The sequence below is a fragment of the Cervus canadensis genome, chromosome 10, assembly GCF_019320065.1.
Source record: "Cervus canadensis isolate Bull #8, Minnesota chromosome 10, ASM1932006v1, whole genome shotgun sequence".
In the NCBI taxonomy this organism is placed as follows: Eukaryota; Metazoa; Chordata; class Mammalia; order Artiodactyla; family Cervidae; genus Cervus; species Cervus canadensis.
This window is the reverse complement of record NC_057395.1, coordinates 43,996,846-44,024,071: the sequence shown is the minus strand read 5'-3', so window position 1 is coordinate 44,024,071 and position 27,226 is coordinate 43,996,846. Positions and strand designations below refer to the sequence as shown.

The 27,226-nt window shown below is 52.4% G+C and overlaps 1 protein-coding gene across 5 annotated transcripts in view; it reads right to left on the bottom strand.

The window, feature by feature from the left end:
- Positions 1-12,052: 12,052 nt before the first annotated feature.
- Positions 12,053-27,226, bottom strand: part of SYNDIG1 (synapse differentiation inducing 1) — a 104,395-nt gene continuing 89,221 nt past the window's right edge. For all 5 annotated transcript variants that reach the window (XM_043480334.1, XM_043480339.1, XM_043480335.1 and 2 more), the window contains exon 4: positions 12,053-13,203. In XM_043480334.1, the coding sequence (XP_043336269.1) occupies positions 13,045-13,203 (159 nt within the window). In that variant the 3' untranslated portion in view covers positions 12,053-13,044. The remainder of the gene's footprint in view (positions 13,204-27,226) is intronic.

The window sequence follows — 27,226 nt, the reverse complement described above, 5'->3', positions numbered from 1 at the left end:
TTATTGTAACATTAATATGCAACATATTCATATATTATATAAGGTTCCCCAGTGGCTCAGTGGAAAAGAATCTGCCTGTGATGGAGGACACATGGGAGATGTGGGTTCCATCCCTGGGTCAGGAAGATCTCCTGGAGAAGGGAAATGGCACCCCACTGCAGTATTCCTGCCTGGGAAATTCCATGGACAGAGGAGCCTGGCGGGCTGCAGTCCATAGGGTTGCAAAGAGCTCTCTGTACCCCATTACCAGCCCTGAAAGGGGTGCTCTGCCCTTTTGTTCTGTTTGGCACATTGGCTGTTTGGCTGTTGTCGGCCATCAGGGACTCTGGGCTCCATTCCAGATACCCATCTCAGGTGGCTGAACCTGAGAAAAGCCCCCGCGATGTTTGGACCAAGAGATGTGATGTAAGGGGGGCCAGCAGAGGCTGAAGGATGAGCTGCTGCCCCCGGCCTGTAATGCTTTCCTCACTCACTGTGTCCCCACAGGCTTCAGCCTAAGCAAAGTCATCCTTGGAGACACACCCTTTGTTTCAGTTGCTATGGCTTCACAACAAACCAGCCCAGGCCTCAGCAGCTTTAAACAACAGTATTTGTTGACCTTGAGCATGTGGGTGAGGAATGTGGACAAGCACAGTGCTCTCCACGTGGTCTCCAGCTCCAAGGTGGAGGGGGCCGGCCCCCACGTGGAGGCTACGCCCCAGGAGAGAGAGGCGGGTTAGCCTCGGACGTCAGCATCACCTCCTGTGAGGGGCACCAGGGTCGGACGCATTTCACGGCTGCCTTTAGAAATTATCGTCCAGGCTGCCGTTTCACAGAGGTGACCCCGGCAGCTGTGCAAACTGGACACTCAGGGACCATGTTGCTGGGTTGGGATGCAACAGGCTGGGGCCGGGCACTGCCCCAGGGAGGACCCAGGGTGTTTTGGAGGGTCCTCGACCCACCCAGGCCCTGGTGATACCCCAGGTGGAGGGGGATGACTGGAGGCTCCAGGCAGGGGAGGAAGTGGATCTTGGCGATGAAGCGCCCCCTGTTGCTTGTGGATCATCAGTTCCTTCTGACCAGGAGGCCAGCTAGTGGCAGAGGATGAAGAAAGGGAGTGGGTAGGGAGGGAACCACACCATCAAGATTGGAGCCAAGCTCTCTATCGGGACGCAGGCAAGAGGCAAGGTTTCCAACAGCTCCATCTCTTAGCCCAGGGAGCCTCCCTACCCCAAGAGCCATCCAACAGCGAGCCAGAGGCCTTTCTGCTGGGAGGACAGGCTGGGGCCTCCAGCAGCCCTGCTGGGTGGGGAAGGCTGAGGCTCGCCTTGTCCCGTGTCCAAGGAGATGGTCATCTCTCAGATGAAACTTGGGTGGAGGCAGGGCTTCCAAGACTACAACCTTCCCCGCACAGATGTGGCTCCCAAAGCCAGGGTTCAGTGGTTTGCCCTGAAGCTGGGCTAAAAAATGCCCCAGGATTCTTCCCCCCATTTCCCCCTTCCTTCAGGAAGCCCTCCGTGACTTCCTGCAAACAGGGTTCCGGCCTCTGACCTGAGCACCCACTGTTTCAAGGTGAGCATGTGGTCAAGTCCTCCAGGCACTAGGTGCTGTCTGGGGCACAGCGGAGCCCAGACTCCCTTGCAGGCCTTGGTGGGCGGAGGGTGCAAGACCGTGGTTACCATGCAGGGGGCGGGGTGCTGGGCGTGAAGGGTGTTATGTCCTGCACACCCCAAGGGAAGGGGTAACGGCACGTGTTGGGAGCCTGTCTGAGCCCTTGGCCCCTGGCTCTGGTCCTGTGGGCAGGAACACGCTCACCCGCGTCCACCCCGGGACAACGGGACTGCAGGCTTGGCGGCTGTTACCCAAGCTTACGTAACTTGTACCCTGAGTAGGGCGGACCCTGGTGGGGAGAAACTGCAGCCTGGGTTCGGAGGAAGGGCTGGGCTGTTCCCTCCCGGGGGAGCCCCATTCCTGGACCAGCCACTGCGACTTACAGGGGTGCCAACCTGCCTGGCTCTTGCCCTCGCACCCACTATCTCCACAAAGAGCTGCCCTGCCGGGGCCATGGGTGTGGCTTCGGCTTCCCAGGTAGAATCTGGGGTCCAGGTGACCCCACTATAGACACAGGGACCCCCTGGAACCCCCACCCACATCCCCTGTGTCCCTGGTCACCTCCTCCTGGAGGCCCACACACCCAGGCTCACTGCTGTTGTTTGAGGGGAGTTTCTGGGACTTGGCTTCTCTTTCCACTTGTCACGTGTCCTCAGGTGACTAGAAGGGACTCTATCTTGGCGCATTTTTTGCTCAAACAGAACGTGACTCTTGTTCGTGATGGAGAGATAGGGGCACCAGCATGACCTTGAGGCAGCAGTTTGGAGGCAGAGGTAGGGGCAAGGATGCTGGCGGGAGGAGGGAGGAAAATGGAGGCATGTTAATACAAGAGGGTTTCTGGGTGCACCCCACACCCCCAGCGCTCAGGAGGCTGGGAGGAGAGTCAGAACTCCACCCTCAGGGTCAGCCTCCACCCAGCACCCGAGCCTCGAGCTGAGCCCAAGAGGCTGGAAAGGAGCCTGTGTGAGCCACAGCCCTCCCTGGACATGGCTCAGGGATGTTTGGACTCTTAATTAGTGTGAATGTTCCTTAATCATCCTTGGATGGAGCTCCTGATGAGGGTTGCCATGGCCACAGGGCTCTGGAGAGTGAAGGGCCCTCCGCACTTTCACATCAGTCACCTCACCCATGTGGAGCTCGGGCAGCTCTGCTCCGAGCCTCGGGCACCTCCAGGAGCTCCTGGCAGCTTCTCCTTCTGTGACATCCGAGGGTCCCTGGGTGCTCCTGGTAGGAACCTATCACCACAGGCTACCATGTGGTGTGTCCTCTGGGCCCTCCCAGTAGTACCACCGGGGGTGGTAGAAGAGGAAACAGAGGTTCACAGAGGACCAGTGATGTACCCAAGCCCAGTGATGACTGTCCACGCCCTGTGCCGGGTGAGGACGTGATGGCACTTCCATGGCATCAGGTGTGGGCTCGTGGCCCGAATACCAGCAGCCTGTGAAATACGTGCAGGTAGCCATCCCTGATTTATAGGTGAGGTGAGCAGCTCAGAGAGGCTGAGTAACTTGCCCCAGGTCACGGAGCAAGTGAGAGGGCGAGGTGGGCTTCCGGGGCTGCCAGTGCCCGCTCTCAGGAGCAGAGGCAGGGCCCAGGGTTTGCTGCAGTTCCTGGGCCTTCCTGGAGCATGGAAGTTATCCCTTCTGCCCCCTCCACTGGCCCTGTGGTGGCCCCGAGGGCCATGGCCCCTTGGCATGAGGCAGGGAAAGTGGGGGTGACAGGGTGCTCCATACATGGGCACCCGCAACCCAGGGCGGGTTTCGCTGTTCGAGGCCCTATGGAGACTGTCCCCAGCCTCAGCCCAGCAGCTCCCACAGTCTCCTTCAAAGGGGGCTGAGTCTTCCTGGCTCCTGTCAGCACACATGATGGTCTGGGGGCCAGGCCAGATATGTGACGCATCCCATGCCAGCTGCGGACATGCCAAGGGCACGCGGGGGGTGGGGCAGCAAGCGCCCGATGCCCTCCAGAGGGGCGCTGACAGCTGGGTCCCCGTCCTCGTCATGAATGTCATGAATGTCGCCTGCCCTGCTGTTCCCAGTCTCCTAATTAGAGCGAGATGTGGTCATCTGTATCCCCTGCAGCTTTTCCGGACTGTTTTTCACCCAGCTGAGCAGAGGCAGGGCTGTTAGTCCTCATCACGGTAGATGATCATGGGTCACGCGTGGTCAGATGTTTATTCTGGGAAGTTGAGTCTTCAGAGTGTGGGACTGTCGCCTCTCCCCCTTGTCCGTGTTCTGGAGGCTCCTAACCAGCGAGACTTAAGGAGGCTCCAGGACCCTGGCGGGCTGCTTCTCCCACCCTAGGCATGTGCCTTCCTGGACTCAACCTGGTAATAGGTGTGCAGTCCTCTCTCCTCTTTTGAACAACTGGCTTTGTTCACACGGGTGGGTCTCGTGACAACCTTCTCCTTGTGAGACATTCTGTAGGTCACCCAGGTCTGTCTCCGTGGGGGGCTGTGGGCTGCTGCAGCAGAAAGACCAATGTCCAGACTCTAAAGCACGGACGTTGGTGCTCATTTACTGAGCAGTTTGGCAGGCGGCTGCCTCCATCGGGAGGCTCCTCCCGGGGGTGTGTTCTCTGTGTCCTTCACCCCAGGCCTCGTGGCCTGTCCCTGGATCCAGTTGCAGGTGGTGAGGAGCGTGGGGAAGGCAGAGCCACTTCCCAAATCCTGGACCAGGTGCTGGCTGGCCTCGCTGGCCCACGTCCCTGCGGTGAGGACGCAGCCGTCACTGCTGCCTGCAGGGAGGTGGCAGGTGGTGCTCTGGGAGCCGGGAGGAAGAGGGGACACAGCCTTGGGGGGGCCTTGGGTGCAGGTGTGAGTGAAGAGGGGGGCTCCCGGGCCCCGGGACAGGCCTGTCTTCAGCACCTTCCTTGCATATCCTCCTTCTTTGTGACCCTCTAGGAGCTCGTCCCAGACTTGGCCATCTCCCCAGATGTCTGGCCATTTTCAAGCTGGTTGTGCGTCAGAATCACCACAGTTCTCTGGAGACATGGACGCCTGGCCCCAGGTTCCACTGTGCTGCTTCACAACCCCAACGTGGGACCTGGGCACCTGCAGATGTAACAAGTCCTGCAGGTCTAGCCGTCCTAGTCCCTATGCTTGGCCCCAGTTCTGCCCCAGGTCCAAGGAGAGTCCTTCGCGGCCCACATGAAGACAGCGTTGTGGGTTCACTCCCTGCCCGGCTCCCAAAGGATCTATGAGGGTCTCAGGGCAGAGTGGTGAGGACGTGCCCGCCTTGGGGAGACAGGAGCTAGGAGACGTGATGCCCCTGTCTGGAGGCGAAAGTTGCTAATTGTTTTGTTTCGCGTTATCAGCATCTGCGGGGAGAGAGCAGACGCCGCCACTTGCCTGGCCTGCTGTCCCTGGAGGTGACCCCCCTGTGGTCAGGGCTCTTGGCACAGAAACTGTCAGATGCACAGCTGAATGCCCCATCTGGCTGCCCCCGTGTCCTTGCTGCCCTGAGGACCGGCGCTGCGGAGACCGCCACTCCTTCCTGCAGCAGCGCCAGGAGCATACTTTCTCCTTCTCAAAGATTCCAGGCGGACCCTCTCAGCTCAGCGCCACAAACCCGAACGCCTCTACTGAGGTTTCTCTAATTTTAAAGGCAACTTTCCCCCAACCATTGCAGCTCTGAGCTCTCAGAGGATGCTGGTGGGCCAGAGCACATGGGAGTGAGGGGTGGGGGAGCGACTAGGGCTTCCCTTACAGAACACCTTGAATGTTTCTTTTTAAGTGGGTGGGTGGGTTCTCAGATGCAGAGAAAACCCACATCTTGGTTCAGTGGCTGTCCTGTGTCCCTTGTAGGAAGAGGAAGGGCCTTGTCTTCTGAGATGAGCTCCGTTCAGCCTCCGAGCCTTAGTTTCCCTGTTTGTGAAACAGAGAACTAATCGCACCTGCAACTGCATCACAGGGCTTTCTCAAGAGGATCAAATTTAATCAGATTCAACAAGCTGTGTATTAATACAACACTTAAACTGCTTCCCAAATGACTGGTGCTGAGGGAATACACGTGCGCATAAAATGAGATGTTGTTCTCAGAAGAAATGGAAAATGCAGAGGAAGGCACATTATATCAGCGAGCAGGATGCAGGGCTGAATTAGTGATAGTGAGGCAACCACGGCCCCAGGACTCCTGTCTCCATAGCAGGCTGTGCCCTTCCTGGCCTGTGCCCACCCTGCCCCCAAGTGATGAGGGTCCATCACATACCCGCAAAGGGGAGAACCCAGCCCCTCCTGTTGGAAGTGGAGACGGTGACCCCTGGGCTCAGGGGCTATGTCTTCTGAACCTCCTGGTGCCTCAAGCTCAGCAGAGTACCTGGCACAAGCTCAACCTCTGAGCTTTTTTTAACCATGAAACAAACTAGACGCTTAGTGACCAGTATAACAGTTTGAGAACCACAGCCCCCGCCCCACGCCTCCACTTGCTTCCCATCTTCTTCATCACCTAAGGAAGCGTTACTACTGTTTAGCTTTTCCTCCTTTGAACCAGGTCTGAATGGACATTGACAGGCATCTTCTGGGATGTGTGTTTCTGCTCTCCGCCATCTTGAGACTCAGTTAGTTAACGTTCCCTCCGGGGCAGGACTGATGGTGGCGGGTGCAGTCAACTCCGCTGAGTGCAGGCAAGGGGTGTGGGGGCAAAGACCCTGTGTGCCCAGCCGAGGAGGAGAGAGTTGGGAGCCTGTGGGAGCCCGAAGGCCAGGCTTGGCGACAGCTGCACCGCCTGGACCCTGGAGGGCGCGCCTGTCTCAGCCGGATGCCTGTGTGGGTGGGGCTGGGGTGTGTGGAAGCTGGGGGCCCCGACCAGATGGGTGCAGGATGCTGGGGTATCAGAAAGGGCAGAGGTGAGGACAGGCCTCCTGGGGCCGAGGCCGGAATCAGTCCCTGAGCACACAGCTGCCCCCCCAACCTCTCACCCTCAGAGGAGGCCTCCGCCCGGAGTGAGGGCTGAATTGCCCACGCCCAGGCCCCCCAGTGAGCTCCATGTCTCAGGATCAGGGCATTTCTAGGTGGGCTTGTCTGGTTCTCTGCTTGGCCTGGGTCGTGTCCAGGTCCTTGGCCTTTTCCCATCCAAGACCTTTCCAGGATGCATGTCCACCAGATACAGATGGACAAAAACTACAGTGGGCCTGGTCAAGCTAGACTGAGCACATCCCCAGATCTGATCTCCTTCTGCCTTGGTCCCCCGAGGACCCCTTGCTGTCCTTGTACTTGGTAGGCGCTCGACAAACTCCTGTCCGGCAGCCCTGAGATGCTGCACCTTGGGTTCGGTGCCGAAGCGACGCGGAAGGACCCAGAATAGATATGTCCTTTGCTGACCTGCTGACCTGCATCCAACTTGGTTTTCAAACCCCCTCCCCACTCTTCCTGGAGAGGGGGAAGGGATGACACCCTACCTGGGCCAGCTCTGGTCATGGGATCTGACATCCCAGCTATGAGCTGGGGGTGGAGGCGTGTGGCCCCAGGCCACCTCCCTGAGCCCGAGGTCAGGTCTGTCCCCTCCTCGCAGGTGACATTGAGGCAACAGCCTCTGTGATCTCCATTTCCATCTGAAACTGTGGATCCGATGGGCCTGGCACAGGACTGCTGTGGGTACAAAGCTGACTCTACTTGCCATGCCCTCTTCAAATATAAGGCTCGTGTAATTTTTAAAAGACCTGGGATCTGAGAGCCCCCAGAATGCCAGATGGAGGGCTGGTTTGGGAATGGGACCAGCTGGGCTTCTCTTTGGGCCTGAGGAGCTCCGTCATGGGGTCCTACATTTCGCCCATATGGGCCAATGTGAGGGCTAGGGAGGCGGAAGTGGCCTGAATCTGTTTCTAAATCTGATGCTGTTGTTGGACACTGGTCATTTCCAGCTCCTCTTTCACAGGGCCTCTTGAGTGAGAAAATGTGGCTGAGCTGGGAGATTTTATAGCCCTTCGCTCACCTCATTCCTGGAGCAAGAGCTCCATGCACTAGGAAGCTCTGCTCCCAAGGCCAGAAAACACACACTTTATAGAATGTGCTGAGGCCACATCCGGGGAACAAAAACATCACACTAGGTGACTGAGAAGGTGCTCAGTCTTCCCCAACTTGTTCGACCTTCGAGGAGCTGGAGCCCAAATATGGATTCTCTGGTGGAGGCAGACAGACGGCAGCCCAGGTCACTGTACGCTGTTCAGCTGAGTCATGAGCTGAACTTTGGCCACCTGAGGAGTCACAACTGAAGGCCTGAGGGAATGGAGAGCTGCATGTCATGCTAGGATTTTGTGGGACCCCCCTACCAAAGACTTGCAGGTATTTTATCTATCGTCTATCTACCTATCATTAAACTGGCCCCAAATGACCTGATTCCAATGAAAACTCAGGTCCCCTAGAGGCCACGGGGCAGTGAATACCCTCCCTGGCATTTACATGGCCCCCACCGAGCACCTTGAATTCAATCAGTCTCTGCTGGTCAGTAGAGTGGCTGGCGGAGGCTGAATTCAGACACATGAACCTCTCTCTCTCTGGCAGGGACGCGCAGCCCCCCTTGCTGCCTGCTGGTGGGATGTGCACCCCTGGGTGACGAGGATGCTGGGCTGTGCTCAGCTAAAGGGACAGTCATCTCGGTGGTCAGGGGCTGGTGCAGAGAGGCAAAGAGGAACCGCGGCCCAAGGCTGGAGTAATCTGGAGGCTGCTTGCTGCTGGGCTGGGTGGGGGCGGGAAGCCAGAGCCATTTCAGACCAGTATACCCGCCCCCTGGAGAGCCCGGGCTGCCCCCCAACCCAACCTCTGAGGGTGTCCACCTGGGGCTGCTCCTTGAAGGTCCCCACATTCTGCTCCCGTCACCCCAACCACACATCCTGATGCCCGTGCTGTCTTCTCCATCCAGCAGATTCGGTCAGATCTTCAGAGCCCGAGGGATTTCCCTGCCCTGTGACTCACTCAGGACACTGGCAGGGAGCCCCAATCCCAGGGGTCACCACACCCTGCTGAGCGGGACAGCTGTACTTGCCCTTGTCATCCACCTTGGAACCTGTGTTGAGGCTGCGGCAGGCAGACCCCACCTGTCGTTCCTCAAATGCCCTGTGCATCCTCACCCACGTGGAACTCCGGCCCCTTCCCGTGGGTCAGCGAGATGACAAATTCTTTACTTGAGTTGAACCCTTGTCTAGTGGGGAGCTGGCTGTCCGCAGGCCCAGGTGTCTGTGGGTTTGGCATCTGCCTTTGCTTTGCTACCAGGAGCAGAATCTTCAGGGGGTAAGAATCTCAGGGGGTGAGGCCCTTGATCATTGGGGGGAAGCTCAGCTGATTCTGAAGACCAGGGAGGGGCTCTCAAGAGGCCAGGGGGAGTCATCACAGCCCAGGCTTCACGCCTCTTCTGGCGCCAAGGTCATCGACAGCAGAGCACCGACGTGAGCGTGGTCTCTAGTTGGTCAGAGATGGGACAGCTGCCTTTTGGAGAGGTCAACCTTAGCTCAGGGTCTGAATCCATACTTAATGGTTTATTGACAAAGTGGGTCAACAGATGTCAACATCCGTGGCAAAAAAGGCAGGTGGACTTTGAGGGGATGAAACAAAACTGTCCTCAGGGCTGGTGCTGAAGCCAGTCTGCAGGGCCCCTGAGGGCTCCTACAAAGTCTCAGGGGCCCTGGAAAGGCAGCTTAGTGCGGTGGCCACTGGGCATTCATGTCTGGAAGGGACAGCAGCTGTTGGTTGATGAGAAGGTGGCCCATGGATGATTTTAAACCCAGAGTCTGCCCCAAATGTGAGGTGGCCTCTAGCATCTGGAGAGGGGCAGGACGACTGGCAGGGCTGAGGGATGACCTGCCCAGCTCTCGGTGCCAGTGGGCCCTGTTCCCAGGCGGCCGTGTGGCCCCACTGTGGCGTCTCTGCCGAGCGCTAACGGCGCAGTGACTGAGGGGCGTGGCTTCCCCTACAAGGCTCTCCTTAGGACCCAGCCTTGTTCCCTGGAGAGAGTTGGAATAACTGGGCAAGCGGGGAAGCCTGGTGAGGTAGGGGTACCTAGTGGGGGGACACCTGGTGAGGTTGGGGGCACCTGGTGAGGTTGGGGACACCTGGTGACGTTGAGACACTGAGGGGATGCCTGGTGAGGTGGGGACACCTGGTGAGGTGGGGGCACCTGGTGAGGTGGGGATACCTGGTGAATCAGGATGCCCAGGGAAGCAGGGGAGAGAGGGGTCTGGGGCAGCAGGAGACCAGCAGGCCACAGGCATCTGCAAGGATGTGGGAGGGCCTCACTTGTGCGAAGACGACATTTCCATGGAGGTCACCTAGGCTCTTGCCCACCCTGCCCCACTCACCCCACCACCACTGCCAGAGACATGCTGAGAACATACACAAGTCTTTTCGGATCCCTAAGAGTCTTGACCCACTAACATCTGGGCCCAGATGTGATTTCACTCTTTGAGAACCACGGCTAAGGCCATGTGCCATAAGAGGGGTGACGGATTAGGATCTGGCTGTTCAGGGGCAGCCTGACTTTGTTGTTTCCGGGGAGTGTGACTCTGGGGAGATTACAGGCTCTGGTCTCCATTGCAGAAAGGTTTTGACAAGAATGCAGTGAGCTGGCCAACTGGAGGCTGTGCCCTCAGGGAGACCGAGGAGGCGACTTCCACCGGGCACTTTGTGGCCTGCAGGGGCCACCGGGGTGGGCCTGTCCCCGCTCCACAGCTGCTGCGTTGGTGGTGCTGGGCGCATCGCCTTCTCTGACCCTCAGCTCTGACTCCCAAACCCTTGGCTCTCTCAGGACTCTGTGGGGAAAGGGCCCAAGGGCTGGGGCAAGGCCTGCCTGTGATTGCGGGTCAGCCTGGGTCTAGGGAGCACGGCAGCCTCATACTCTTAGAAGATGGCATGCGGGCAGCAGCGACTGACACAGTCCCCTCCCCGGCAAGGCCGAGGGGGCCACAGGGGCCATCCTTAAGTGAGCTTCAGGGCCACATGCGGCCGATCATCAGTCGTCCTCTGATGGTTTGGCCCTGACCCCCACACACTCAAGGCTACAAGGCACCGTGTGTGGTCATGGTGCTGGCCCTGGGAAGGCCTGGAGGGGCTGAGGGCATGGGGAGGCCTGAGTGTTTCAGACGGAGGCTGAGGGGACAGAGGATGGAGGTGCGGTGGCAGCCCTGAGGGGAATAGAGCCCCCGATGGTGGCAGGGCGGGTGGGAGGCACATAATCAAAGCCAAAGATAGGCAACTCTGGGCACCGCTTGAGTGAAAAATAGGCATTTTAGGACAAATACAAAGAGCACTTCACACAATGGCTCATGATGAATGAACTGGAGAGGCTAAGTTGAAAGGATGGGAGGGTGGCACCAAGCTGGGGGACGGGTCCTTGGGGCCTGTGATCACCCATCTCTGCACCCGGTGGCTGAACCTGGCCTTCAGCCTGCGTTCAGCAGCATCCTCTCTCATCACCTTCCCCGAGAGATGAGGACCAAGAAGTGTGCCCACCTGCCCAGGATCACAGGTAAAACCTGGGTTTGTTCGGTCCCAAATCCAGTCTCTCGCATCAGATTACTCCAACTCTTCCAGAAATCTCTGGGCTTCTTCCATATATCCTGTTTTGAGTGTGGTTGGTTTGTTGTTGGTTTTTTTTTTTTTTTTTTTTGGCCACGCCGTGTGGCTTATGGGATCTTAGCTCCCCGACCGGGGATTGAACTTGTGCTCCACGCGTTGGTTCACGCTGGTTGGTGGACCACCAGGGAAGTCCCTAGGGCATGTGTTTGGAGCATCCATAGATGCAAATACCTGATGGATCTCAGTTTTGACCGAGGAAGGCAGTGCTAATAATTTTCAGAATGGGTGTGTGCTAAGTCGCTTCAGTCATGTCCGACTCTTTGCGACGCTATGGACTGTAGCCTGCATGGATTTCTGTCCATGGGATTTCCCAGGCAAGAATAACTAGAATGGGTTGCCATTTCCTTCTCCAGGGGATCTTCCTGACCCAGGGATCGAACCTGTGTCTCCTGCATTGCAGGCAGATTCTTTACCTTTGAGCCACCAGGAAGTGTTTAAGGTCGGCGAGAAGAGCAGCAGGTGAGGGGATCAAACCTGAGTCCTTATCCCAGGACTGTGGTTCTTAATTTCCACTGCACCCTGAAATCACCAGGCTGCATCCCTGATCAATCATTTAAGATTTCTGGGGCTGGGACCCAGGCAGCAGGGCCATCCTAAGTGCCATGGGCGGAACCACTGCTCTGGAGCGAAGTCCTCCGCATGCGCTGAGGTATCAGGATAAAATATTTACGGACATGTTCACGTGGGAATGTCAGTGCCTGGGGATGCTGTGACCCCCCGCCAACCCCAGGACGCCCCGCTACTGCTCCTTGTGGCTCTGCAGCCACTTAAACAACAAGGAAAAAAGCTTCAGTGAAACCCCAGGATTGATATTAATCAGAAAGTCTAAGCTAAAAGAAAAAACAAAAAATCTAGAAGATAATTTTTGTTAAATAATGAACACTCGTGAAACAGCCATGAAATGGTATTAAAATGTCTGTGATTACTTATTTCTCAGCATTCATCTGATAACTGAAGCAGCAGGAAGCAATAGTTGCACTTAAAAAAATGACAAGAAAATAGCTATTCATTTAGTCGTGTCCTCAGTAAGATCACTAGTGTCACTGTCGTCACCAAGGTGTCAGCAGGTGGGGAGAAGCATACCCCGGGGTGTCCGCGGCTCCTGGGCCTGGAGTTCCTGGAGCAAACCTGGGTCCTCCGGGGAATAGTCCGGGGAGGGGCCGGCCTGCCCCTGGCCCCAGATCAACGAGGACCCCAGGACTGCATATTGCTGCGTGGTGGCTGCGGAGGTGGGCGTGTTCCAGAGGAGGCCTGACATTCCTCGGCCAGGGACAGCATGGAGGGAGCGACGTTCTGGGCCTGGGGGCGATTCTGGTTTTGCTTTCTCAGGGCTGGACTCGTCTGAAGACCTGTGACAGCTGGGGGTCCTTCCAGCAGCTGCTCTATCTCTCCCCTTGCCTGGCCTATTTCCTTCCTGCAGGGACGATGCATGGACGGAGGGCGCGGTGCTGTCAGGCAGGGCCACCGGCAGGATAGCATGTGTCCCCTGCCCTCTTCCTGTTGCACCATATTCCAAAATAAATAAATAAATAAATGAACACGTGTTCCTGTTTGTCTGTTGCTAATGCTCTGGCATCCTGGGCACTGGCCATTAATCCACCATCTCCGCAAGGAGATGGCCTTGAGGGTCAGGATCTTCGGAGCATCCACTGGGAATGGGTCAGCAGTGCCCCATCTGTCCCAAGCTCTACACAGTGCTGTGAAAATGATATGAAAGGGTGAAAACAAAGGAAATCCATAAATCCCAGGGTTTCGTGGCGTCATTGGCGATGACTTACACTGTGACAGCCTCACACAGGTGTATCTCCACCTGTGTGTCTACCCTGGCCAGCCCTGCTCCTCTGCATCCGCACACGACTGGCCCAGGCTCCTCGTGTGCCCGGGGAAGCTCATAGGTGGTTGCTCTTGGAGAGGTAGGCGATGAGGGCCACGGCCACACCCACGTAGATGCCGGTCCCTATGGTGATGGAGAGCACAGCCAGGAAGAGGGCCCGCCGGGAGCTGGTGCTGGCCTGGTGGAAGTCCCCCTTGGCCACGGCTTTGTTCGTCTGCAGAGGGAGGAGGGAGAGGAGAAAGGGAGCCAAGATGAGCGAGGGGAACAGAGAGGGTACTGGCCGATGGGAGGCCATGCACGCTCCCAGCCTATGGGAGGGGAGGCAGAAGGGCTGTCACTCACCACTGTTCCCCCCCCCCCCGCCCCCCCCCTCCCCGCCCCTGCCCTGCAAGGCAGGCAAAGCTTAAAAGAAAGAGAGCAAAGCTCCAGGGATCCCCAGCCCCTGGAGTCCTGGGTCTCAGGCACCAGGATGGAGGGTGGGGACATTATAACTTGGTGCCTTCTTCTGCCTGGTAGACACTCGAATGATAGTTCTACAGTGTGTTCATACTCACCTCCTCTAGTCCTTACAGCATAGGGGCCCACAGGGAAGGAAAATGTAGTTCTTACACCTGGAGAGGAGCCTGCCATCTAAGATCATCCAGTCTGCTGAGGACACTGAGACTCTTCAGCCAGTGGCTGGGGATCTGGGTGCTCCACGCTCCCTTCCCGCCATGGAGGGGGTGGTAAATTCACCCACCAGGGAAATGACTCTGGTTGAGACCAACGCCTCTATTTCTGGTCACCCAGTTGCACAACGACATGTTGGTTTCACTAGATTCACATTCCGTGGGGTCATGAGTTGGAGGGGATCGTGGAGGCTTTGGGTGTTGTGTTGGATTTGGTGCTTTGTGGTGGTGCCCACCTCCCCACCGCCAGCCCCGTCCTCCTTGTCCCCGTGACCAGTGGGGCACTGGGTTGTGGGGACCGTATATGGTTCAACTGTGACATCATGGAGGGCCGGCCCCCTGAGTGATGGCAGATGAGGGTGGAGGTCCCCCAGGGATAGCCATACCGACATCGTAGCCCTGACCTGGAAGTCATCCCAACATTCAACCACAGCAGAAGAATAGACAGCAATGGTACCTGAGGCAGTGGGTTTCCCAGGTGGCTCAGTGGAAAGAAAATCTGCCTGCTAAGGCAGGGCAGCTCTGTTGTAATGGAGGCGCTTAAGTCTGCTCTGCCCAGCCTGGTGGCCACGAGCCACCTGCGGCTACAGAGCAGTGGGGTTGTGGTGAGTGCGACTGTGAGTTTTTAATATCATCTGATTTAAATTAATTTAAATGTAAATAACCAAATGTTGGAGGCCACCATGTTGGGTAGCAGACACCCAGAAGAAATGAGCAGAGGGTCCCACAGGGAGCAGGGAGGAGAGGAAGCCCAAAGGAAGAGGGCAGGATGAACCCAAAGGAGGTGGAAACCCCGGAGGGTTGGTTCAGGCATCAGTGCTGGGGAACTGGTGGTGGTGGGGGGGTGGTGTCCCTGCAATCAGAAAGTTTCACATACACATCTGCCTCTGCATTTACCTGTGCATTTACTTTGGTGGCTCAGTGTCAGGCAGAGATAATGAAACAGCGGCAAGATAAAGGAGGCTGGGGTGACCCTGTGAGGGGGGAAGGCCCGTGAAATCCACAGATGATGGGGTCCTTAGGACTGGGGCGTGGAGTGGGCGTCCTGGCCGGGGTCCACTGGCCTTGCTCCCAGATGGAACCTCTCAGGGGCTGATGCTGGGCTCCAGGTCTCAGTGACACGTGGCAAAGCCCAGAGCTCCATCCCTGCTGGGGTACCTCCCCTGACCCCCAACCCCTGGGAGATGATGCTCCCAGGGTCTGGCATTGGACTGACTTTCCCACAAGCTTTTGCCAAAGTCCTCATTTCCTTTGGCTGCAAAATACCTACTGTTGTTTGAGGTTCAGGAAAAACATGACTTTCTCTGCAATATATCCCTGTTTTGATTTTCTTTCTTTTTTCTTTTTTCGACCACATGGGTTGGGGGATCTTAGCTCCCCGACCAGGGATCAAACCTGGGCCCTAGCAATGAAAGCATGGAGTCCTAAGCACTGGACCACCAAAAGTTCCCATTGCTTTGTTTTTCTTAAGGGTATTTTGTATTTTTATTATTAATGTTATTTCTACGGTATCTTATTTAAGGGGCAGGAACCGCTAAGGTTGGATGAGTCCACATCCACGTGGCTCTCTGCTCGGGTTGAGGGGCCGGGTCCAGGTACAGCTGGGATGGACTGGGCAGGACACAAAGCTGGTGCCAGACTCCCATCTCCAAGGAGCGTGAGGGACGCACTCTCTGCCTCCGCAGCCATCTCTCTGGAAATCTAGAGCACGCTGGGTGCTTTATGGCTCATTTTTCCTCTAGCACCAATATTTGTCGGGCTGAATTACATTTCTTTGCATTATCGCAAAGCTGATTTCCCTTATTTATTATTGTCTCCTGCTCGCTGTGCGCCGACGGGCACTAGGAGCTGTGTGGGAGGAGGAGGTGACCGTGTGGCGGTTTAACAGGCTCCTTCGGGGAGGGAGACCCTCTGCGGTCACGTCTCACTCAGCCCCACACATGCATTTCTTAGGTGTGTTCAGTTCCACGTGCATTGCTATGACCCCTCTCTCCCCCTTTTATTTATTTATTTTTAAAATTTTATTTATTTTCAATTGAAGGATAATTGCTTTACACTATTGTGTTGGTATTCTGCTATTCATCAACCCGAATCAGCCATAGGTAGACATATGTCCCCCCCTCTTGACCCTCCCACCTCCCTCCCCATCCCACCCTCCTAGATTGCCACAGAGCTCGGGTTTGAATTCCCTGAGTCATATAGCAGATTCCTATGGGCTATCTATTTTACATAGGGTGATGTCTGTTTCCATGTTACTTTCTCCACATATCCATGTAAAGCAACTTTTCTATTTTAACTTATTAAGAAAAACAAACGTTGTTAGTTAGGTCTCAATGGCAGACATATCAGCTATGAAACAAATGTATCCCCCATGCATGAATGAAACCTGATGGGAACACAGCCCCTCCCCCCCGGCCCCCGCAAGGCCACCCCCCAACCTGGCCTTGGCTTGGGTCACAGATGGAACCCAGGCCTTAGGACCAGGGAGTGGAGTGGGCGTCCTGGCCGGGGTCCACTGGCCTTGCTCCCAGATGGAACCTCTCAGGGGCTGATGCTGGGCTCCAGGTCTCAGTGACATGTGGCAAAGCCCAGAGCTCCATCCCTGCTGGGAGATACCTCCCCTGACCCCCTACCCCCGGGAGATGATGCTCCCAAGGTCTGGCACTAGACTGAATTTCCCACAAGCTTTTGCCAAAGGAGGGGCTTCCTATGGCGGCGTTTGTGGGCCCCTGTCAGCAAGGTTGTTTTGTAGGGAGCACGACAAAAACATCAGCAGGGGCAACGGCCCCTGTGCCATCTTGTGTGGACGCCTGAGTGGCCTTGTCTCCATCCTCCATCCTTCAGCTGAGCTTAGAGGAGTCCCAGACCTCATGGCTCCTGAGAGGCACCCCCTTCCCCATGCTCCTCTCCCCCGCTGCAGGCCTCTCCCCATGCTGGTCACAGGGCCCTGCTGCACAGAAGCCTGCCTTGGTTACCCCTGGGGACGAATCATTATGAACTCATGCTTAGCTTAATATAGGCACAGATGGATACAAACAAAAATAATTTTATAAACAGACTACTTCTATATACAAAGATGTTGTCATTGTTTAGTCAATAAGTTGTGTCCAGCTCTTTTGTGACCCCACAGACTGCAGCCTGCCAGGCTCCTCTGTCCATGGGATTTCCCAGGCAAGAATAATGGAGTGGGTTGCCATTTCCTTCTCCAGGGGTAGACACATGTATTTCTACATATAGAACTAATAACATGTGAGTATACACATGTGTATTTCCTATTTCCTGGCTCTGTTACCAAGAAAATCCAGAACCAATGACACCCTAGTAGCAACAAGCACACCCAGTGCCTAGACTGCGGTTTCTAAAACCATTTTTCCAAGAGGAAGGACTAGACCTCCGTGGGGAAGCAGCTGCCTTTACAACTTGGGCAGGAAATATACAAGACGAGCCTAGGGTGGCATTTTAGAGTACAGGAAAGGGAAAATACTCCAAGATCAAAAGGAGAGGGGCATGTCAGGGGGACATAGGAAGTGCTCCCAATGGTCAAATGACAAAACTTTGGGTTGGCTGAAAAGTTTGCTTGGGTTTTTCTGTAAGACAGCATGGAAAATCCAAATGAACTTTTTGGCCAACCCAATAATGTAGTATTGGATTATAAGTCAAAGTGTAAAATAAACATCCATACTGATGTTTGGTATGGATGTTTGATCCATACTGATAAATAAATGATCGGATGGATCAGTTCCCTGGAGAGAAGAGACAAATCTCCCTTACAGACGAATTCCAAATTATCTAGGTAGTTCCTCCACCCTCAGGGAAGAGAAGCACAAGCCCCACCTGTGGACAGTGGACAGCATAGTGACATCCTAGGGCTGAGGATGAAACAGAGAGGGAGGAAGAGTGACTCTGGGGTGGAGAAATCCGACAGTCACAAGCCCGGCCAGGCGACCAAGGTCAGCATCTTCAGCGACAGATCATGTTGATGGGGTTACAGCCCTGACCTTCGCCTCTGTGCTCCTCCTCCCCAAACCCGTAACCCCAGTCTGAGCAGGAGGAGAGCATCCAACAGCATCCCATTCTGTACCCAACCAGGGCTCCTGGCAGCTGTCAGTCATCAGAAACAAGGGACACCTAAGACACGGTCACAGCCCAGAGGAACCCAAGGAGGTCTGACCACCCAGTGCTGGGTGGATCCTGGATGGGACCTTGGGGCAGATAGAGGGCCCCAGGCAGCTGCTAAGGCGATCTGGACAGGGTGCTTAGAGTACGACGCTGTGGTAACACCGGTCATCACCTGGGACAGAGGAACCCCACGTGAGATGCTGATGAGGAAGCCGTCAGTTCTGCACCACCTCTGTCCATTTCCTGCCGAGCTAAACTGGCCTAAGATAAGCCATTTATTTAAAAGGCAGGGTATGGATGGGGCAGGTGAGAGGCCCGACTGGTGCACGTTGCCTGGGCTCCATCCCTGAGAGCCTGGGGGAGACAGAGGGAACTTGGGACGAACATACCTGCTCAAATCCAGCCCTGGTGGGACCTTGCTCAGCCCTTGAACTAGTTACTATTTCTCTGCGTGTCTGGTTCTACTTTCTTCCCTAAAGCAGAGTTATAACACCTATCTAGTGGGTACGTGATGATGTCAGCACAGGATACCCTGACTTACTGCTCTGCGGTAAGAGCCACACAGGCAATTTACTTGCCTGGCCTTACTTCCTCCTTCCTGACACCACAGAGAATGACTGCTGTTAATATTGGTTTCCATGAATATACCTTTAATACAACAATGAATTATGGAGATGTTCAAACACACAGGAAAGGTAAAAGCTCAGCTGAAGGATGGAGGATGGAGACAAAGCCACTCAGGCGTCCACACAAGACGGCATAGGGGCCGTTGCTTTTTGTCGTGTTCCCTACAAAATGACCTTGCTGACAGGGGCCCTCAGATGCCATAGAAAGCCCCTCCTTTGGCAAAAGCTTGTGGGAAATTCAGTCCAGTGCCAGACCCTGGGAGCATCACCTCCCAGAGGTAGGCAGGTCGGTCAGAGGAGATTAAAGATCTTTAAAACCCAAGAGGGGAAAATCAGACCTTTCTCTTTAAATACCCCTTGGGGACAAGAAAAATTCTTCAGAACAAAAACATCAGAGCCCGGAGTGCTGGATTCACACTTAATCCACCATTTATCTTGACAGCTGCCCCTTGGCCCTCCAGCTCCCTTGGCTAGTCTGTCGGTTTGTTTGTTTTCAGCAGCCATCACTTTTGCAGATATTCATCCAGTGGTGAATTAGAAAAACACACACTTCTGTTTTTACCTGCCACCATAGTGCTGCTTTAAATAGTTGCACGTTTAGCAGTGATTGTCCTTCCTTTAAACAATCCACTTTTGCATCCACAGCCGGAGGTGAGGGCTACCAGCAGACTCCTGAGTCCTCAGCCACGGGTGGCGGGGCAGTTCTGCAACCCTGCTGGGATTGCTGTTCCCTTTTACAGCCCGTCTTCCCAAGGCCGGTCAGGAGGGTCTGTTTCTCAGCCCTTTGATGAACTCTGGCAATGTCTTCTATCCCCCGCTCACAGGAGGGGAAGTGAGGGCAGGTTCTGTCTTTTCACTCAGAAAGCCAAGTCCCCCAAAGCCCCCTCTTCTCGGTGAGTGGCCACACTGGGAGTCTGGTTCCACATCCAGCCCTTTGGCCAAGTCTTTTCATAGGGACCTGTGGCCACCTCTCTGCCCAGTCCGCAGCCTTCCCCGTCTGCCTGGAGCAGGGCTCGCAGCCCCTTCCCCTCCTGTGAAATGGCTGGCTTGTCCCACTGCATCCCAGTCTCTCTGTCACAACCTGTTCCTTTTGGCCTGTCCTGGAGGTGCTCACCTGGTGAGACCTGCCCTGCTGGTTGCTGGATCTCTGGACAGTGCCTGCTGGGGGGACATGTGCTCTGATTTTTGTTGGTTTGTTTTGTTTCTGGAACACCTGCTTCTCGTTCCCTTGATTTGAAACTTAGTGACTTGTTTGGTACCACATCTAGGAGGTAAGCATTGGAGAAGACTCACCCCGAGGCCTGAGCCCATATCATGCTCGAGTTTTCCAGGTCAGTGGGAAGGTTCACGAAGAGGATCCAAGGGCCAGATGGGATCCCGAGGACAGACCTCTTTGAACTGGCAGGCTCACCTTCCCCATCTCGCCAGCATCGTTGCTTGTCTCAGGGGAGAGATTGTTAGAGTGAAAGGAAGGGAATGTGGGGGACCCCAGGAAAATCCTGCTCTGGGTAGAAGGGATTTTATGTTGCCTTATATTTAACTGGGCTTCCCTGGTGGCTCAGATGGTAAAGAATCTGCCTGCAATGCAGGGGACCTGGGTTCGATCCCTGGGTTGGGAAGGAAATGGCAATCTACCCCAGGATTCTTGCCTGGAGAATCCCATGGACAGAGGAGCCTGGAGGGCTGCAGTCCACGGGGTCGCAAAGAGTTGGACGCAAGTGAGAGATGAACAGAAACATGTGACACACACATATGTACTGTGTTCTGGGGCTGCTCTGTACCCACGGGTGTGTTCGCTGCGTATGTGGCAGTTATGCTGTGTGTAGCAGGTGCTGGGCCTAGACCCCTTGGCAGGCCAGTGCCCCATCCCTGCTGCAGGGCATGGCCAGCATCTCTCAGAGGGCACTGGGGATGGCCTCACTGCTGGTCCAGGGAAAAGCACCTTGAGACCCACCGTGGTGCTTGGTAAAGTGAGCATGTCCTTCTGAGCTTTGGGGCTCCATCTAGGATGATGAACTAGAAGTGAGTCAGCAAGGTATCTGGAAATACTCGCTCTGGAAGGGCCAGCCCTGACATCTATGCCTGTGCCCTCAGGGGCCCCAAGCTTGCTGGTGCCGAGGACACTGCCAGATACTGACCATAAGTGGGCAAACCTGGCCTCAACTGCACTCCAGTGCATGCTGCCAGGGGCTCGGGCCAGCCTTGCCCCAGTCAGTCCAGCTTTGTCATCCTCAAACTCAATAGCAGAGGAGCCCATCCTGTTCAAAGTCTCACTAATGACCCAAACATTGATTTCTGCCTTTACCATAATCCACCGGCTCTTTTTAGGTTCTTAGGACATCTGTTCAATGACAAAGAAAAAAATAATATCACTTTTCCCCTTATAATGAATAAAATTGCCTGACTCCTGGCCAGGGTATTTTGGGGTTGCAGACAAAGGAACACTAGGGTGGCAGTGGGGTGGGGGCTGCAAGTTAGGTGGCAGAGCCCGGGGCCGGCAGCCACTGGTGGAGCTACACAGAGTGGAAGGCCAAGGCCCCATGTTTGTATGCAGGGCTGTGACATCTGTCCAGACTGAAGGAAAGGTGTGCTGGGTCTGTTTGGAGGTGAACTCGCCAGGCGGGCCATTTTCAGGCCTGCCTCCTCAGTGAATATTTACAATGGCAAGGAGCTTGCTGCAGGCCCCCGAGCACGCCATGTTCACATTAACCTCAGCCCATCCCTCGCTCCTGATTTCCTGGGGGGACAAGGACCAGAGCAGAAATACGAAGAACCACTGGAAACGATGGGAAAGATTGTTCTGAGCTGTGGATGCCGATAGCCACTTTACCAACCAAGAAGAAAATAAAAAACTTCACAAGAGCCCTGGTGTACACTCCAGGGACTTCCAAAATGCCATGGCTTCTCATGGATTCATTTCAGAAGGAGGGAGATGGTCGAGAGCCCCTGTCTCTGGAAGCCCGGGCATCTCTCCCACACCCTCATCCTCACTCAGCTGCAGGAGACCTGCTTCCTCCTGGAGGCACTTCTGTTTGCTGCCTTCTTTCCTCCAAACATCCGAAGGAAAGGGCAATGTCCTGCTGCTCTTCTCTGGTAACTCCAAATGTCAGTCTGAAGCTACCCACACTACATCTCAAGGGCTTCCCACGTGGCTTAGTGGTAAGGAATCTACCTGCCAAAGCAGGAGACTTGAGTTCAATCCCTGGGTTGGGAAGATCCCCTGGAGGAGGAAATGGCAACCCATTCCAGTATTCTTGCCTGGAGAATCCCATGGACAGAGGAGTCTGGAAGGCTACACAGTCCACGGGGTTGCAGAGTCGGACATGACAGAAAGCCTGAGTCCATTGCACACTACATCTCTTCCTGGGTTTCCAGCCTTCCTTGACTTCACAGACAGAGGCTCCCAGGCCAGCCTTTAATTCTCAGCCTCACCCCGTGGATGACATGGGGGTGACTGTGACGTTCCCCAGTAAACCTTCTCCCCACTCATCAGGAGCCTCAGTCGTTACTCTTCCAGACCTTGCTCACTGCTCCATCTTGCTGTCCTCTCTCTCTGTGGAGTCTTATTCTTTGTTGCTCTTTATGGCTTTTCCCTTGAATCCAGTGTGTCTAGTAGTAAAATCACTGCAGTTGATTGCTTCAGAACCACCTGTGTTCTGGTCAGGAGATGCCACAGCTCGGGGGGTCTAGAAGCAAGTGGCGCTAGGAGTGGTTCTAGGAGTAGGTGGTGCTCCAAACTAGTCCTGAAGCCTCAGAACAAGGGGGTTGACCCCCACTCATGGCCCCTATCAACACACGGGCCGGGAAGAAGGGCCATGTGGGGCTCCACAAGGAAGATGCTCCAACCCACCTGGACTCTAGGTTCACAGCCTGCGTTTGCTTCAGAAGAGCCCTGGCCACCCCCAAAAGCTTCCCACAAGCCCTGGCAGCTGGGGCGAATTCCTCTCCTTTTTCCCCAAGGGATTTTTCCATCAGAAGGGGGCTGAGCAGCTAAGGATGGCTCGGGAGCTGGAACAGGGAAGCTGTGTCCATGATTCGCCCACATCCACCGCCTTCCCTCAGTTCCCTGGTTCCCAGTGGGGACCTCTCCCCTCTCACCCGAGTGAGTTAAGTACAAATGATCGAAAATGGCTTAATATCCACATTGTACACCCAGGACATGAATAAAAGATCTAAAGATACACCACAGCGGAGAGTGCTGTTTTTCCGTTTTTTTTTTTTTTTCCACCTCTGCTCTCAGCCTGGAGGAACTCCGTGCCCAGTGATGTGAGCACTTTATCCTCCGCAAGCATGTACACTGTCGACTGCGGGTCCCGCTCCTGGGGAAGATCTGGAGTCCTGAGGGCCCATTCCTTAAGATTCCTTCACCTGGATATCAAACACAAGCTCACAAAGGTCCCTTCCACTTTGGTAGCAAAGTATCTTGCTGTTGAGAATTGAAAGTTTTCCCATTTCTAAGGGTGAAAATGAAAACCAGTGTCAGCTCCAGGCACTGGGATCGGGGAGATGTCACACTTTTTAGCTGTTGGAAGACCGACCAAGAGAAAGACTTTGTAAGAGCAGGGAAACACCATCTTCCTCAAAGGACTTCAGGATATGGAGACACCTGAGTGTCCTGGCCGCATGTAGACCCCATCCCAATTACATAAAAATGCCTAAGATGGGGCCTAGACACTGAGAGCTAGTCAAGGTTCCAGGTGATTCCAATATACAGCCAAGGAGAGAACCACTGTTTGCACAGAGAGATGGCAATTCAAGGGGAGTCAAGTGTCCTTGCTTTCAAGGAATTGGTCCATTTCATCTGGGTTATTGAATTCATGGGCACAGAACTCTTCAATCTGTTGAAATCTCTTTTTCTTCTCTTAAAGTCCAGGGCATCAGTAGTGATGACCCTTTCTTTCCTGGTACAGGTAATTTTGTTCTTTCTCTATTGGTTAGCCTGGCTAGCAGTTTATGAATTTTACTGACCTTTTCAAATTGCATTGATTTTTTTCCCTTTTTGATTTCTTTCAAAGAACTGGCTTTTGATTTTGTTGATTTTCTCTTTTTTCCCATTTTCAGTGTTAATTGATTTCTCCTCTAATTGTAGCTATTTCCTTCATTCTGTTTGTTTTAATTTACTCTTGTTTCTGTAACTTCTTAAGGTGGCCCCTTAGGTTACAGATTTTAGATCTTTCTCTTTTTTTAATATATGCATTTAATGCTACAAATTTCCCTCTATGTACTGTTTTAACTACATCCCACAAATTTTAATGTTTTATTTTCACTTAGTTCAGAATATCTTTAAATTTTTCATGCGATATCTTTGACCCACGAGTTATTGAGAAGCGTATTTTTAAAGTGCCAAGTATTCAGAAAATCCCAGCTATCTTTCTGTTATTGACTTCTATTTTAATTCCTGTGTGGTCTAGAATGAACTTTATATTTTTTTCTTTAAGGTTTTTTAAGAAATAAATTTTTATCAGAGTATAGTTGCTTTACAATTTTATGTTAGTTTCTACTGTACAGAAAAGTGAATCAACTATATGTATACATATAACCTCTCTTTTCTGGATTTCCTCCCCATTTAGGTCACCACAGAGCACTGAGAAGAGTTCCCTGTGCTATACAGGAGGTTCTCATTAGTTTTATGTTTTATGCATAGTAGAGTATATGTGTCAATTCCAATCTCCCAATTCCTCCCACTCCTCCCCTCCTTTCCCCCTTGGAACCCACACATTTGTTCTCTACATCTGTGTCTCTACTTCTGCTTTGCAAATAAGATCATCTGTATTATTTTTCTAGACTCCACATGTATGTGTTAACATATATTTAACAATTTTTAAGGACTGTTTCTTGGTCCAGAACACAGCTTAACTTGGTGAACACCCCATATGCTCTTCAGAAGCATATGGATTTGGTGGTGTTGGCTGACTGACAGAACTGTTCAGGCTGTCTATATCTTAACTGATTTTCTGTCTACTTGATCTAGCAAGTACTGACAGAGGGGACTGAAGTCTCCAACTATAATTGTGTCTGTTTCTTCTCTCAGTTCTGTAGTTTTGCCTCATATCTCAACTCTGTGGTTAGTGCATTCACTTTAGTTTACAACAGTTATTTCTTCTTGGAGAATCAATCTCTTTATCATTATGCAACATAACCTGTTTATCCTTGATAATCTGCCTTGTTCTAAGGTCAAATTTGTATAGCATTAACATAAGATACTCCAGATTTATCTTGATTTGTTTTAGCATTGTATATACCTTTTCCCATATCATTGCTTTTAATATTTACTTTCAATCTGTCTGGGCTTTATATACAAGTTTTTTAAATGTAGACCGCATATAGTTTACAAGTAGACAGCATATCATTGGATCTCATTTTTTAAAAACCAGTCTGACAATCTCTGTGTTTTAACTGGTGTGTTTAGACCAGACAAATCATTTAACATATAAATGATATTAATATAATTGAGGACTTCCCCAGTGGCTCAGCGGTAAAGAATCTGCCTCAATGCAAGAGCCGCAGGTGACGCGGGTTTGGTCCCTGGGTTGGGAAGATCCCCTGGAGGAGGGCATGGCTGCCAGTCCAGTATTCTTGCCTGGAGAATCCCATGGACAGAAGAGCCTGGTGGGCTACAGTCCATAGCGTTGTAAAGAGTTGGATATGACTGAAGTGATGTAGCATACACACACACACACACATGCACGTGATATAATTGAATTAATATTTACCATCTTTGTATATTCTTGCATTGCTTTACTTCTTTTTTCATTCCTGTCTGGTTTTAACTGAGCATTTTGTGATTCCATTTTACCTCCTTTATTGCCTTATCATTTATACATCCTTTTAAAATTTATATCTCAGCTGCTAAGCTTACTATTTGAAAAACAGCACCATGTTGTCTCAAGTATAGTGCCAGTACCTTATGATGGAATATTCCCAAAATCATTCCAGTCACTCCTTCAAAACCTTTGTCACTTTTCAACTTTTACATGTTTCCTAATTGCCAGAGCATGGTCACTATTACTGCATTTCCCCCCCTCCCCCCATTCTTGCTTTAAACAGGCAGCAATCTTCTAGATAAATTAAGAAAAAGAGAAAGAAAAATTATATCTCACTTTTATTTATTCACTTTCTGCTGTTCTTTTTTAAATCAATGTAGATCTGGTTTTCTGACCCATATTGTTTTCCTGATGCCTGAACAACTTGAATATTTTTCTAGACCTCAGGTCTGCTGGCGGTGAATTCCCCCTGTTGTTTATTCAAAATCAATTTTATTTATCCTTGACTTCTGAAGGCTATTCTCCCTGGATATACACCCAGGTTGGCAGGTTTTTGTTTATTTGTTTTACTCTCTGAACACTTGCAAGATTGAGTTCATATTCTTAGTTATGTGAATTCTGAAGAGAAGTCAGCCACAATTTATTTTTTTTAAAGGAGAGATTTTATTTTTTTCAATTTATACTTATTTATTTATATGGCTGTGCCAGGTCTTAGCTGTGGCAGGCAGGATCTTCAATTTTCATTGCAGCATGCGGGATTTTTAGTTGCAGCATGAGAACTCTTAGTTGCGGGCTATGGGATCTAGTTCCCTGAGCAAGGATTGAACTTGGGCCCCCTGCACTGGGACTGTGGAGTCTTAACCATTAGGGAAGACCTTTGGCCACAATTTTTAATCCTTGTTTCTTGGTAGGTAAGGTGTTTTATTCTCCTTTTTGGGCATCTTCAAAAATTTCCCATTGTTTTCAATTTCTTACACTTTAAATATAATACATGTAGGTTTTGTTGTTGTTTTTTGTTTGTTTAATTCTGCTTGATGCTCTCTCTCTGCTTCTTGGAACGGTGATTTGCTATCTGTCACTAACATTGGAAAACTCTTGGTATTATTTCCTCTTCTTTTGGTATTCCAATTACACATGTTACACCATCTCCTGTGGTCTCACAGCCCACAGTTCTTGGATGTTGTGTTCTTTTTTCACTTCATGTTTCAGCTTGGGTAATTTCTTTTGGCCCATCTTCAAATTCACTGATTCTTTTCTCAACTGCGTCAAGTCTACCAACAAAATATCTTCATTTCTGTTATTGGTTTTTACTTCTAGCACTTCTTTTAGTTTTTATCTCTCTGCTGACATTACCCAGATATTCATGCATGTTGTCTACCTTTTCTTTTAAACCCTTTAACATATTGGATATAGTTATTGCAAATGCTCTGATAATTTCAACATCTGAGCCATAATCAAGTTTGATTCTAATGATTGCTTTGTCTCTTCAGACTTTTCTGGACACCCAGTATGCCTTGTGATATTTTTTTGAAAGACATCTTTATAGGGAAGCAGATATTAAAACTAACAGGTCTTTTGTGTGAGTGGTTATGTTAATCTGGCCAGATGTGGAGCGTGTTTGATGTTTGTTGTAGCTCAAAAGTTTCTTGTACCAAAAACTTCACAGTCTTCTAATGTCCATATTAAAATTTTTTATTTATTTTCTGATTAACTTGTTTGACCGTATCGGGTCTTAGTTGTGGCATGGGAGATCTAGTTTCCCTAACAGGGATGAAACCCAGGCCCCCTGCATTGGCAGCTCAGTGTCTTAGCTACTGGACAACCAGGGAAACCCTAATGTCCTTATTTTTGTCTTTCCTCTTGGCTTTGGGACTTCCCTATGTCCTGATCCTCAAACAGAGTATGTGTCTCATGTCCCCTGCTCACATCCATGGTTATCATACTGGAAGCTTATATCCACAAAATGGAAAGGTGTGGGGGAGGGAAAGCCCTCTGACCCACTAAGTCTTGTAACTGGAGCATGCAGTTGGTCAGGGGTGTACTCCACAAAGTGGGATGAA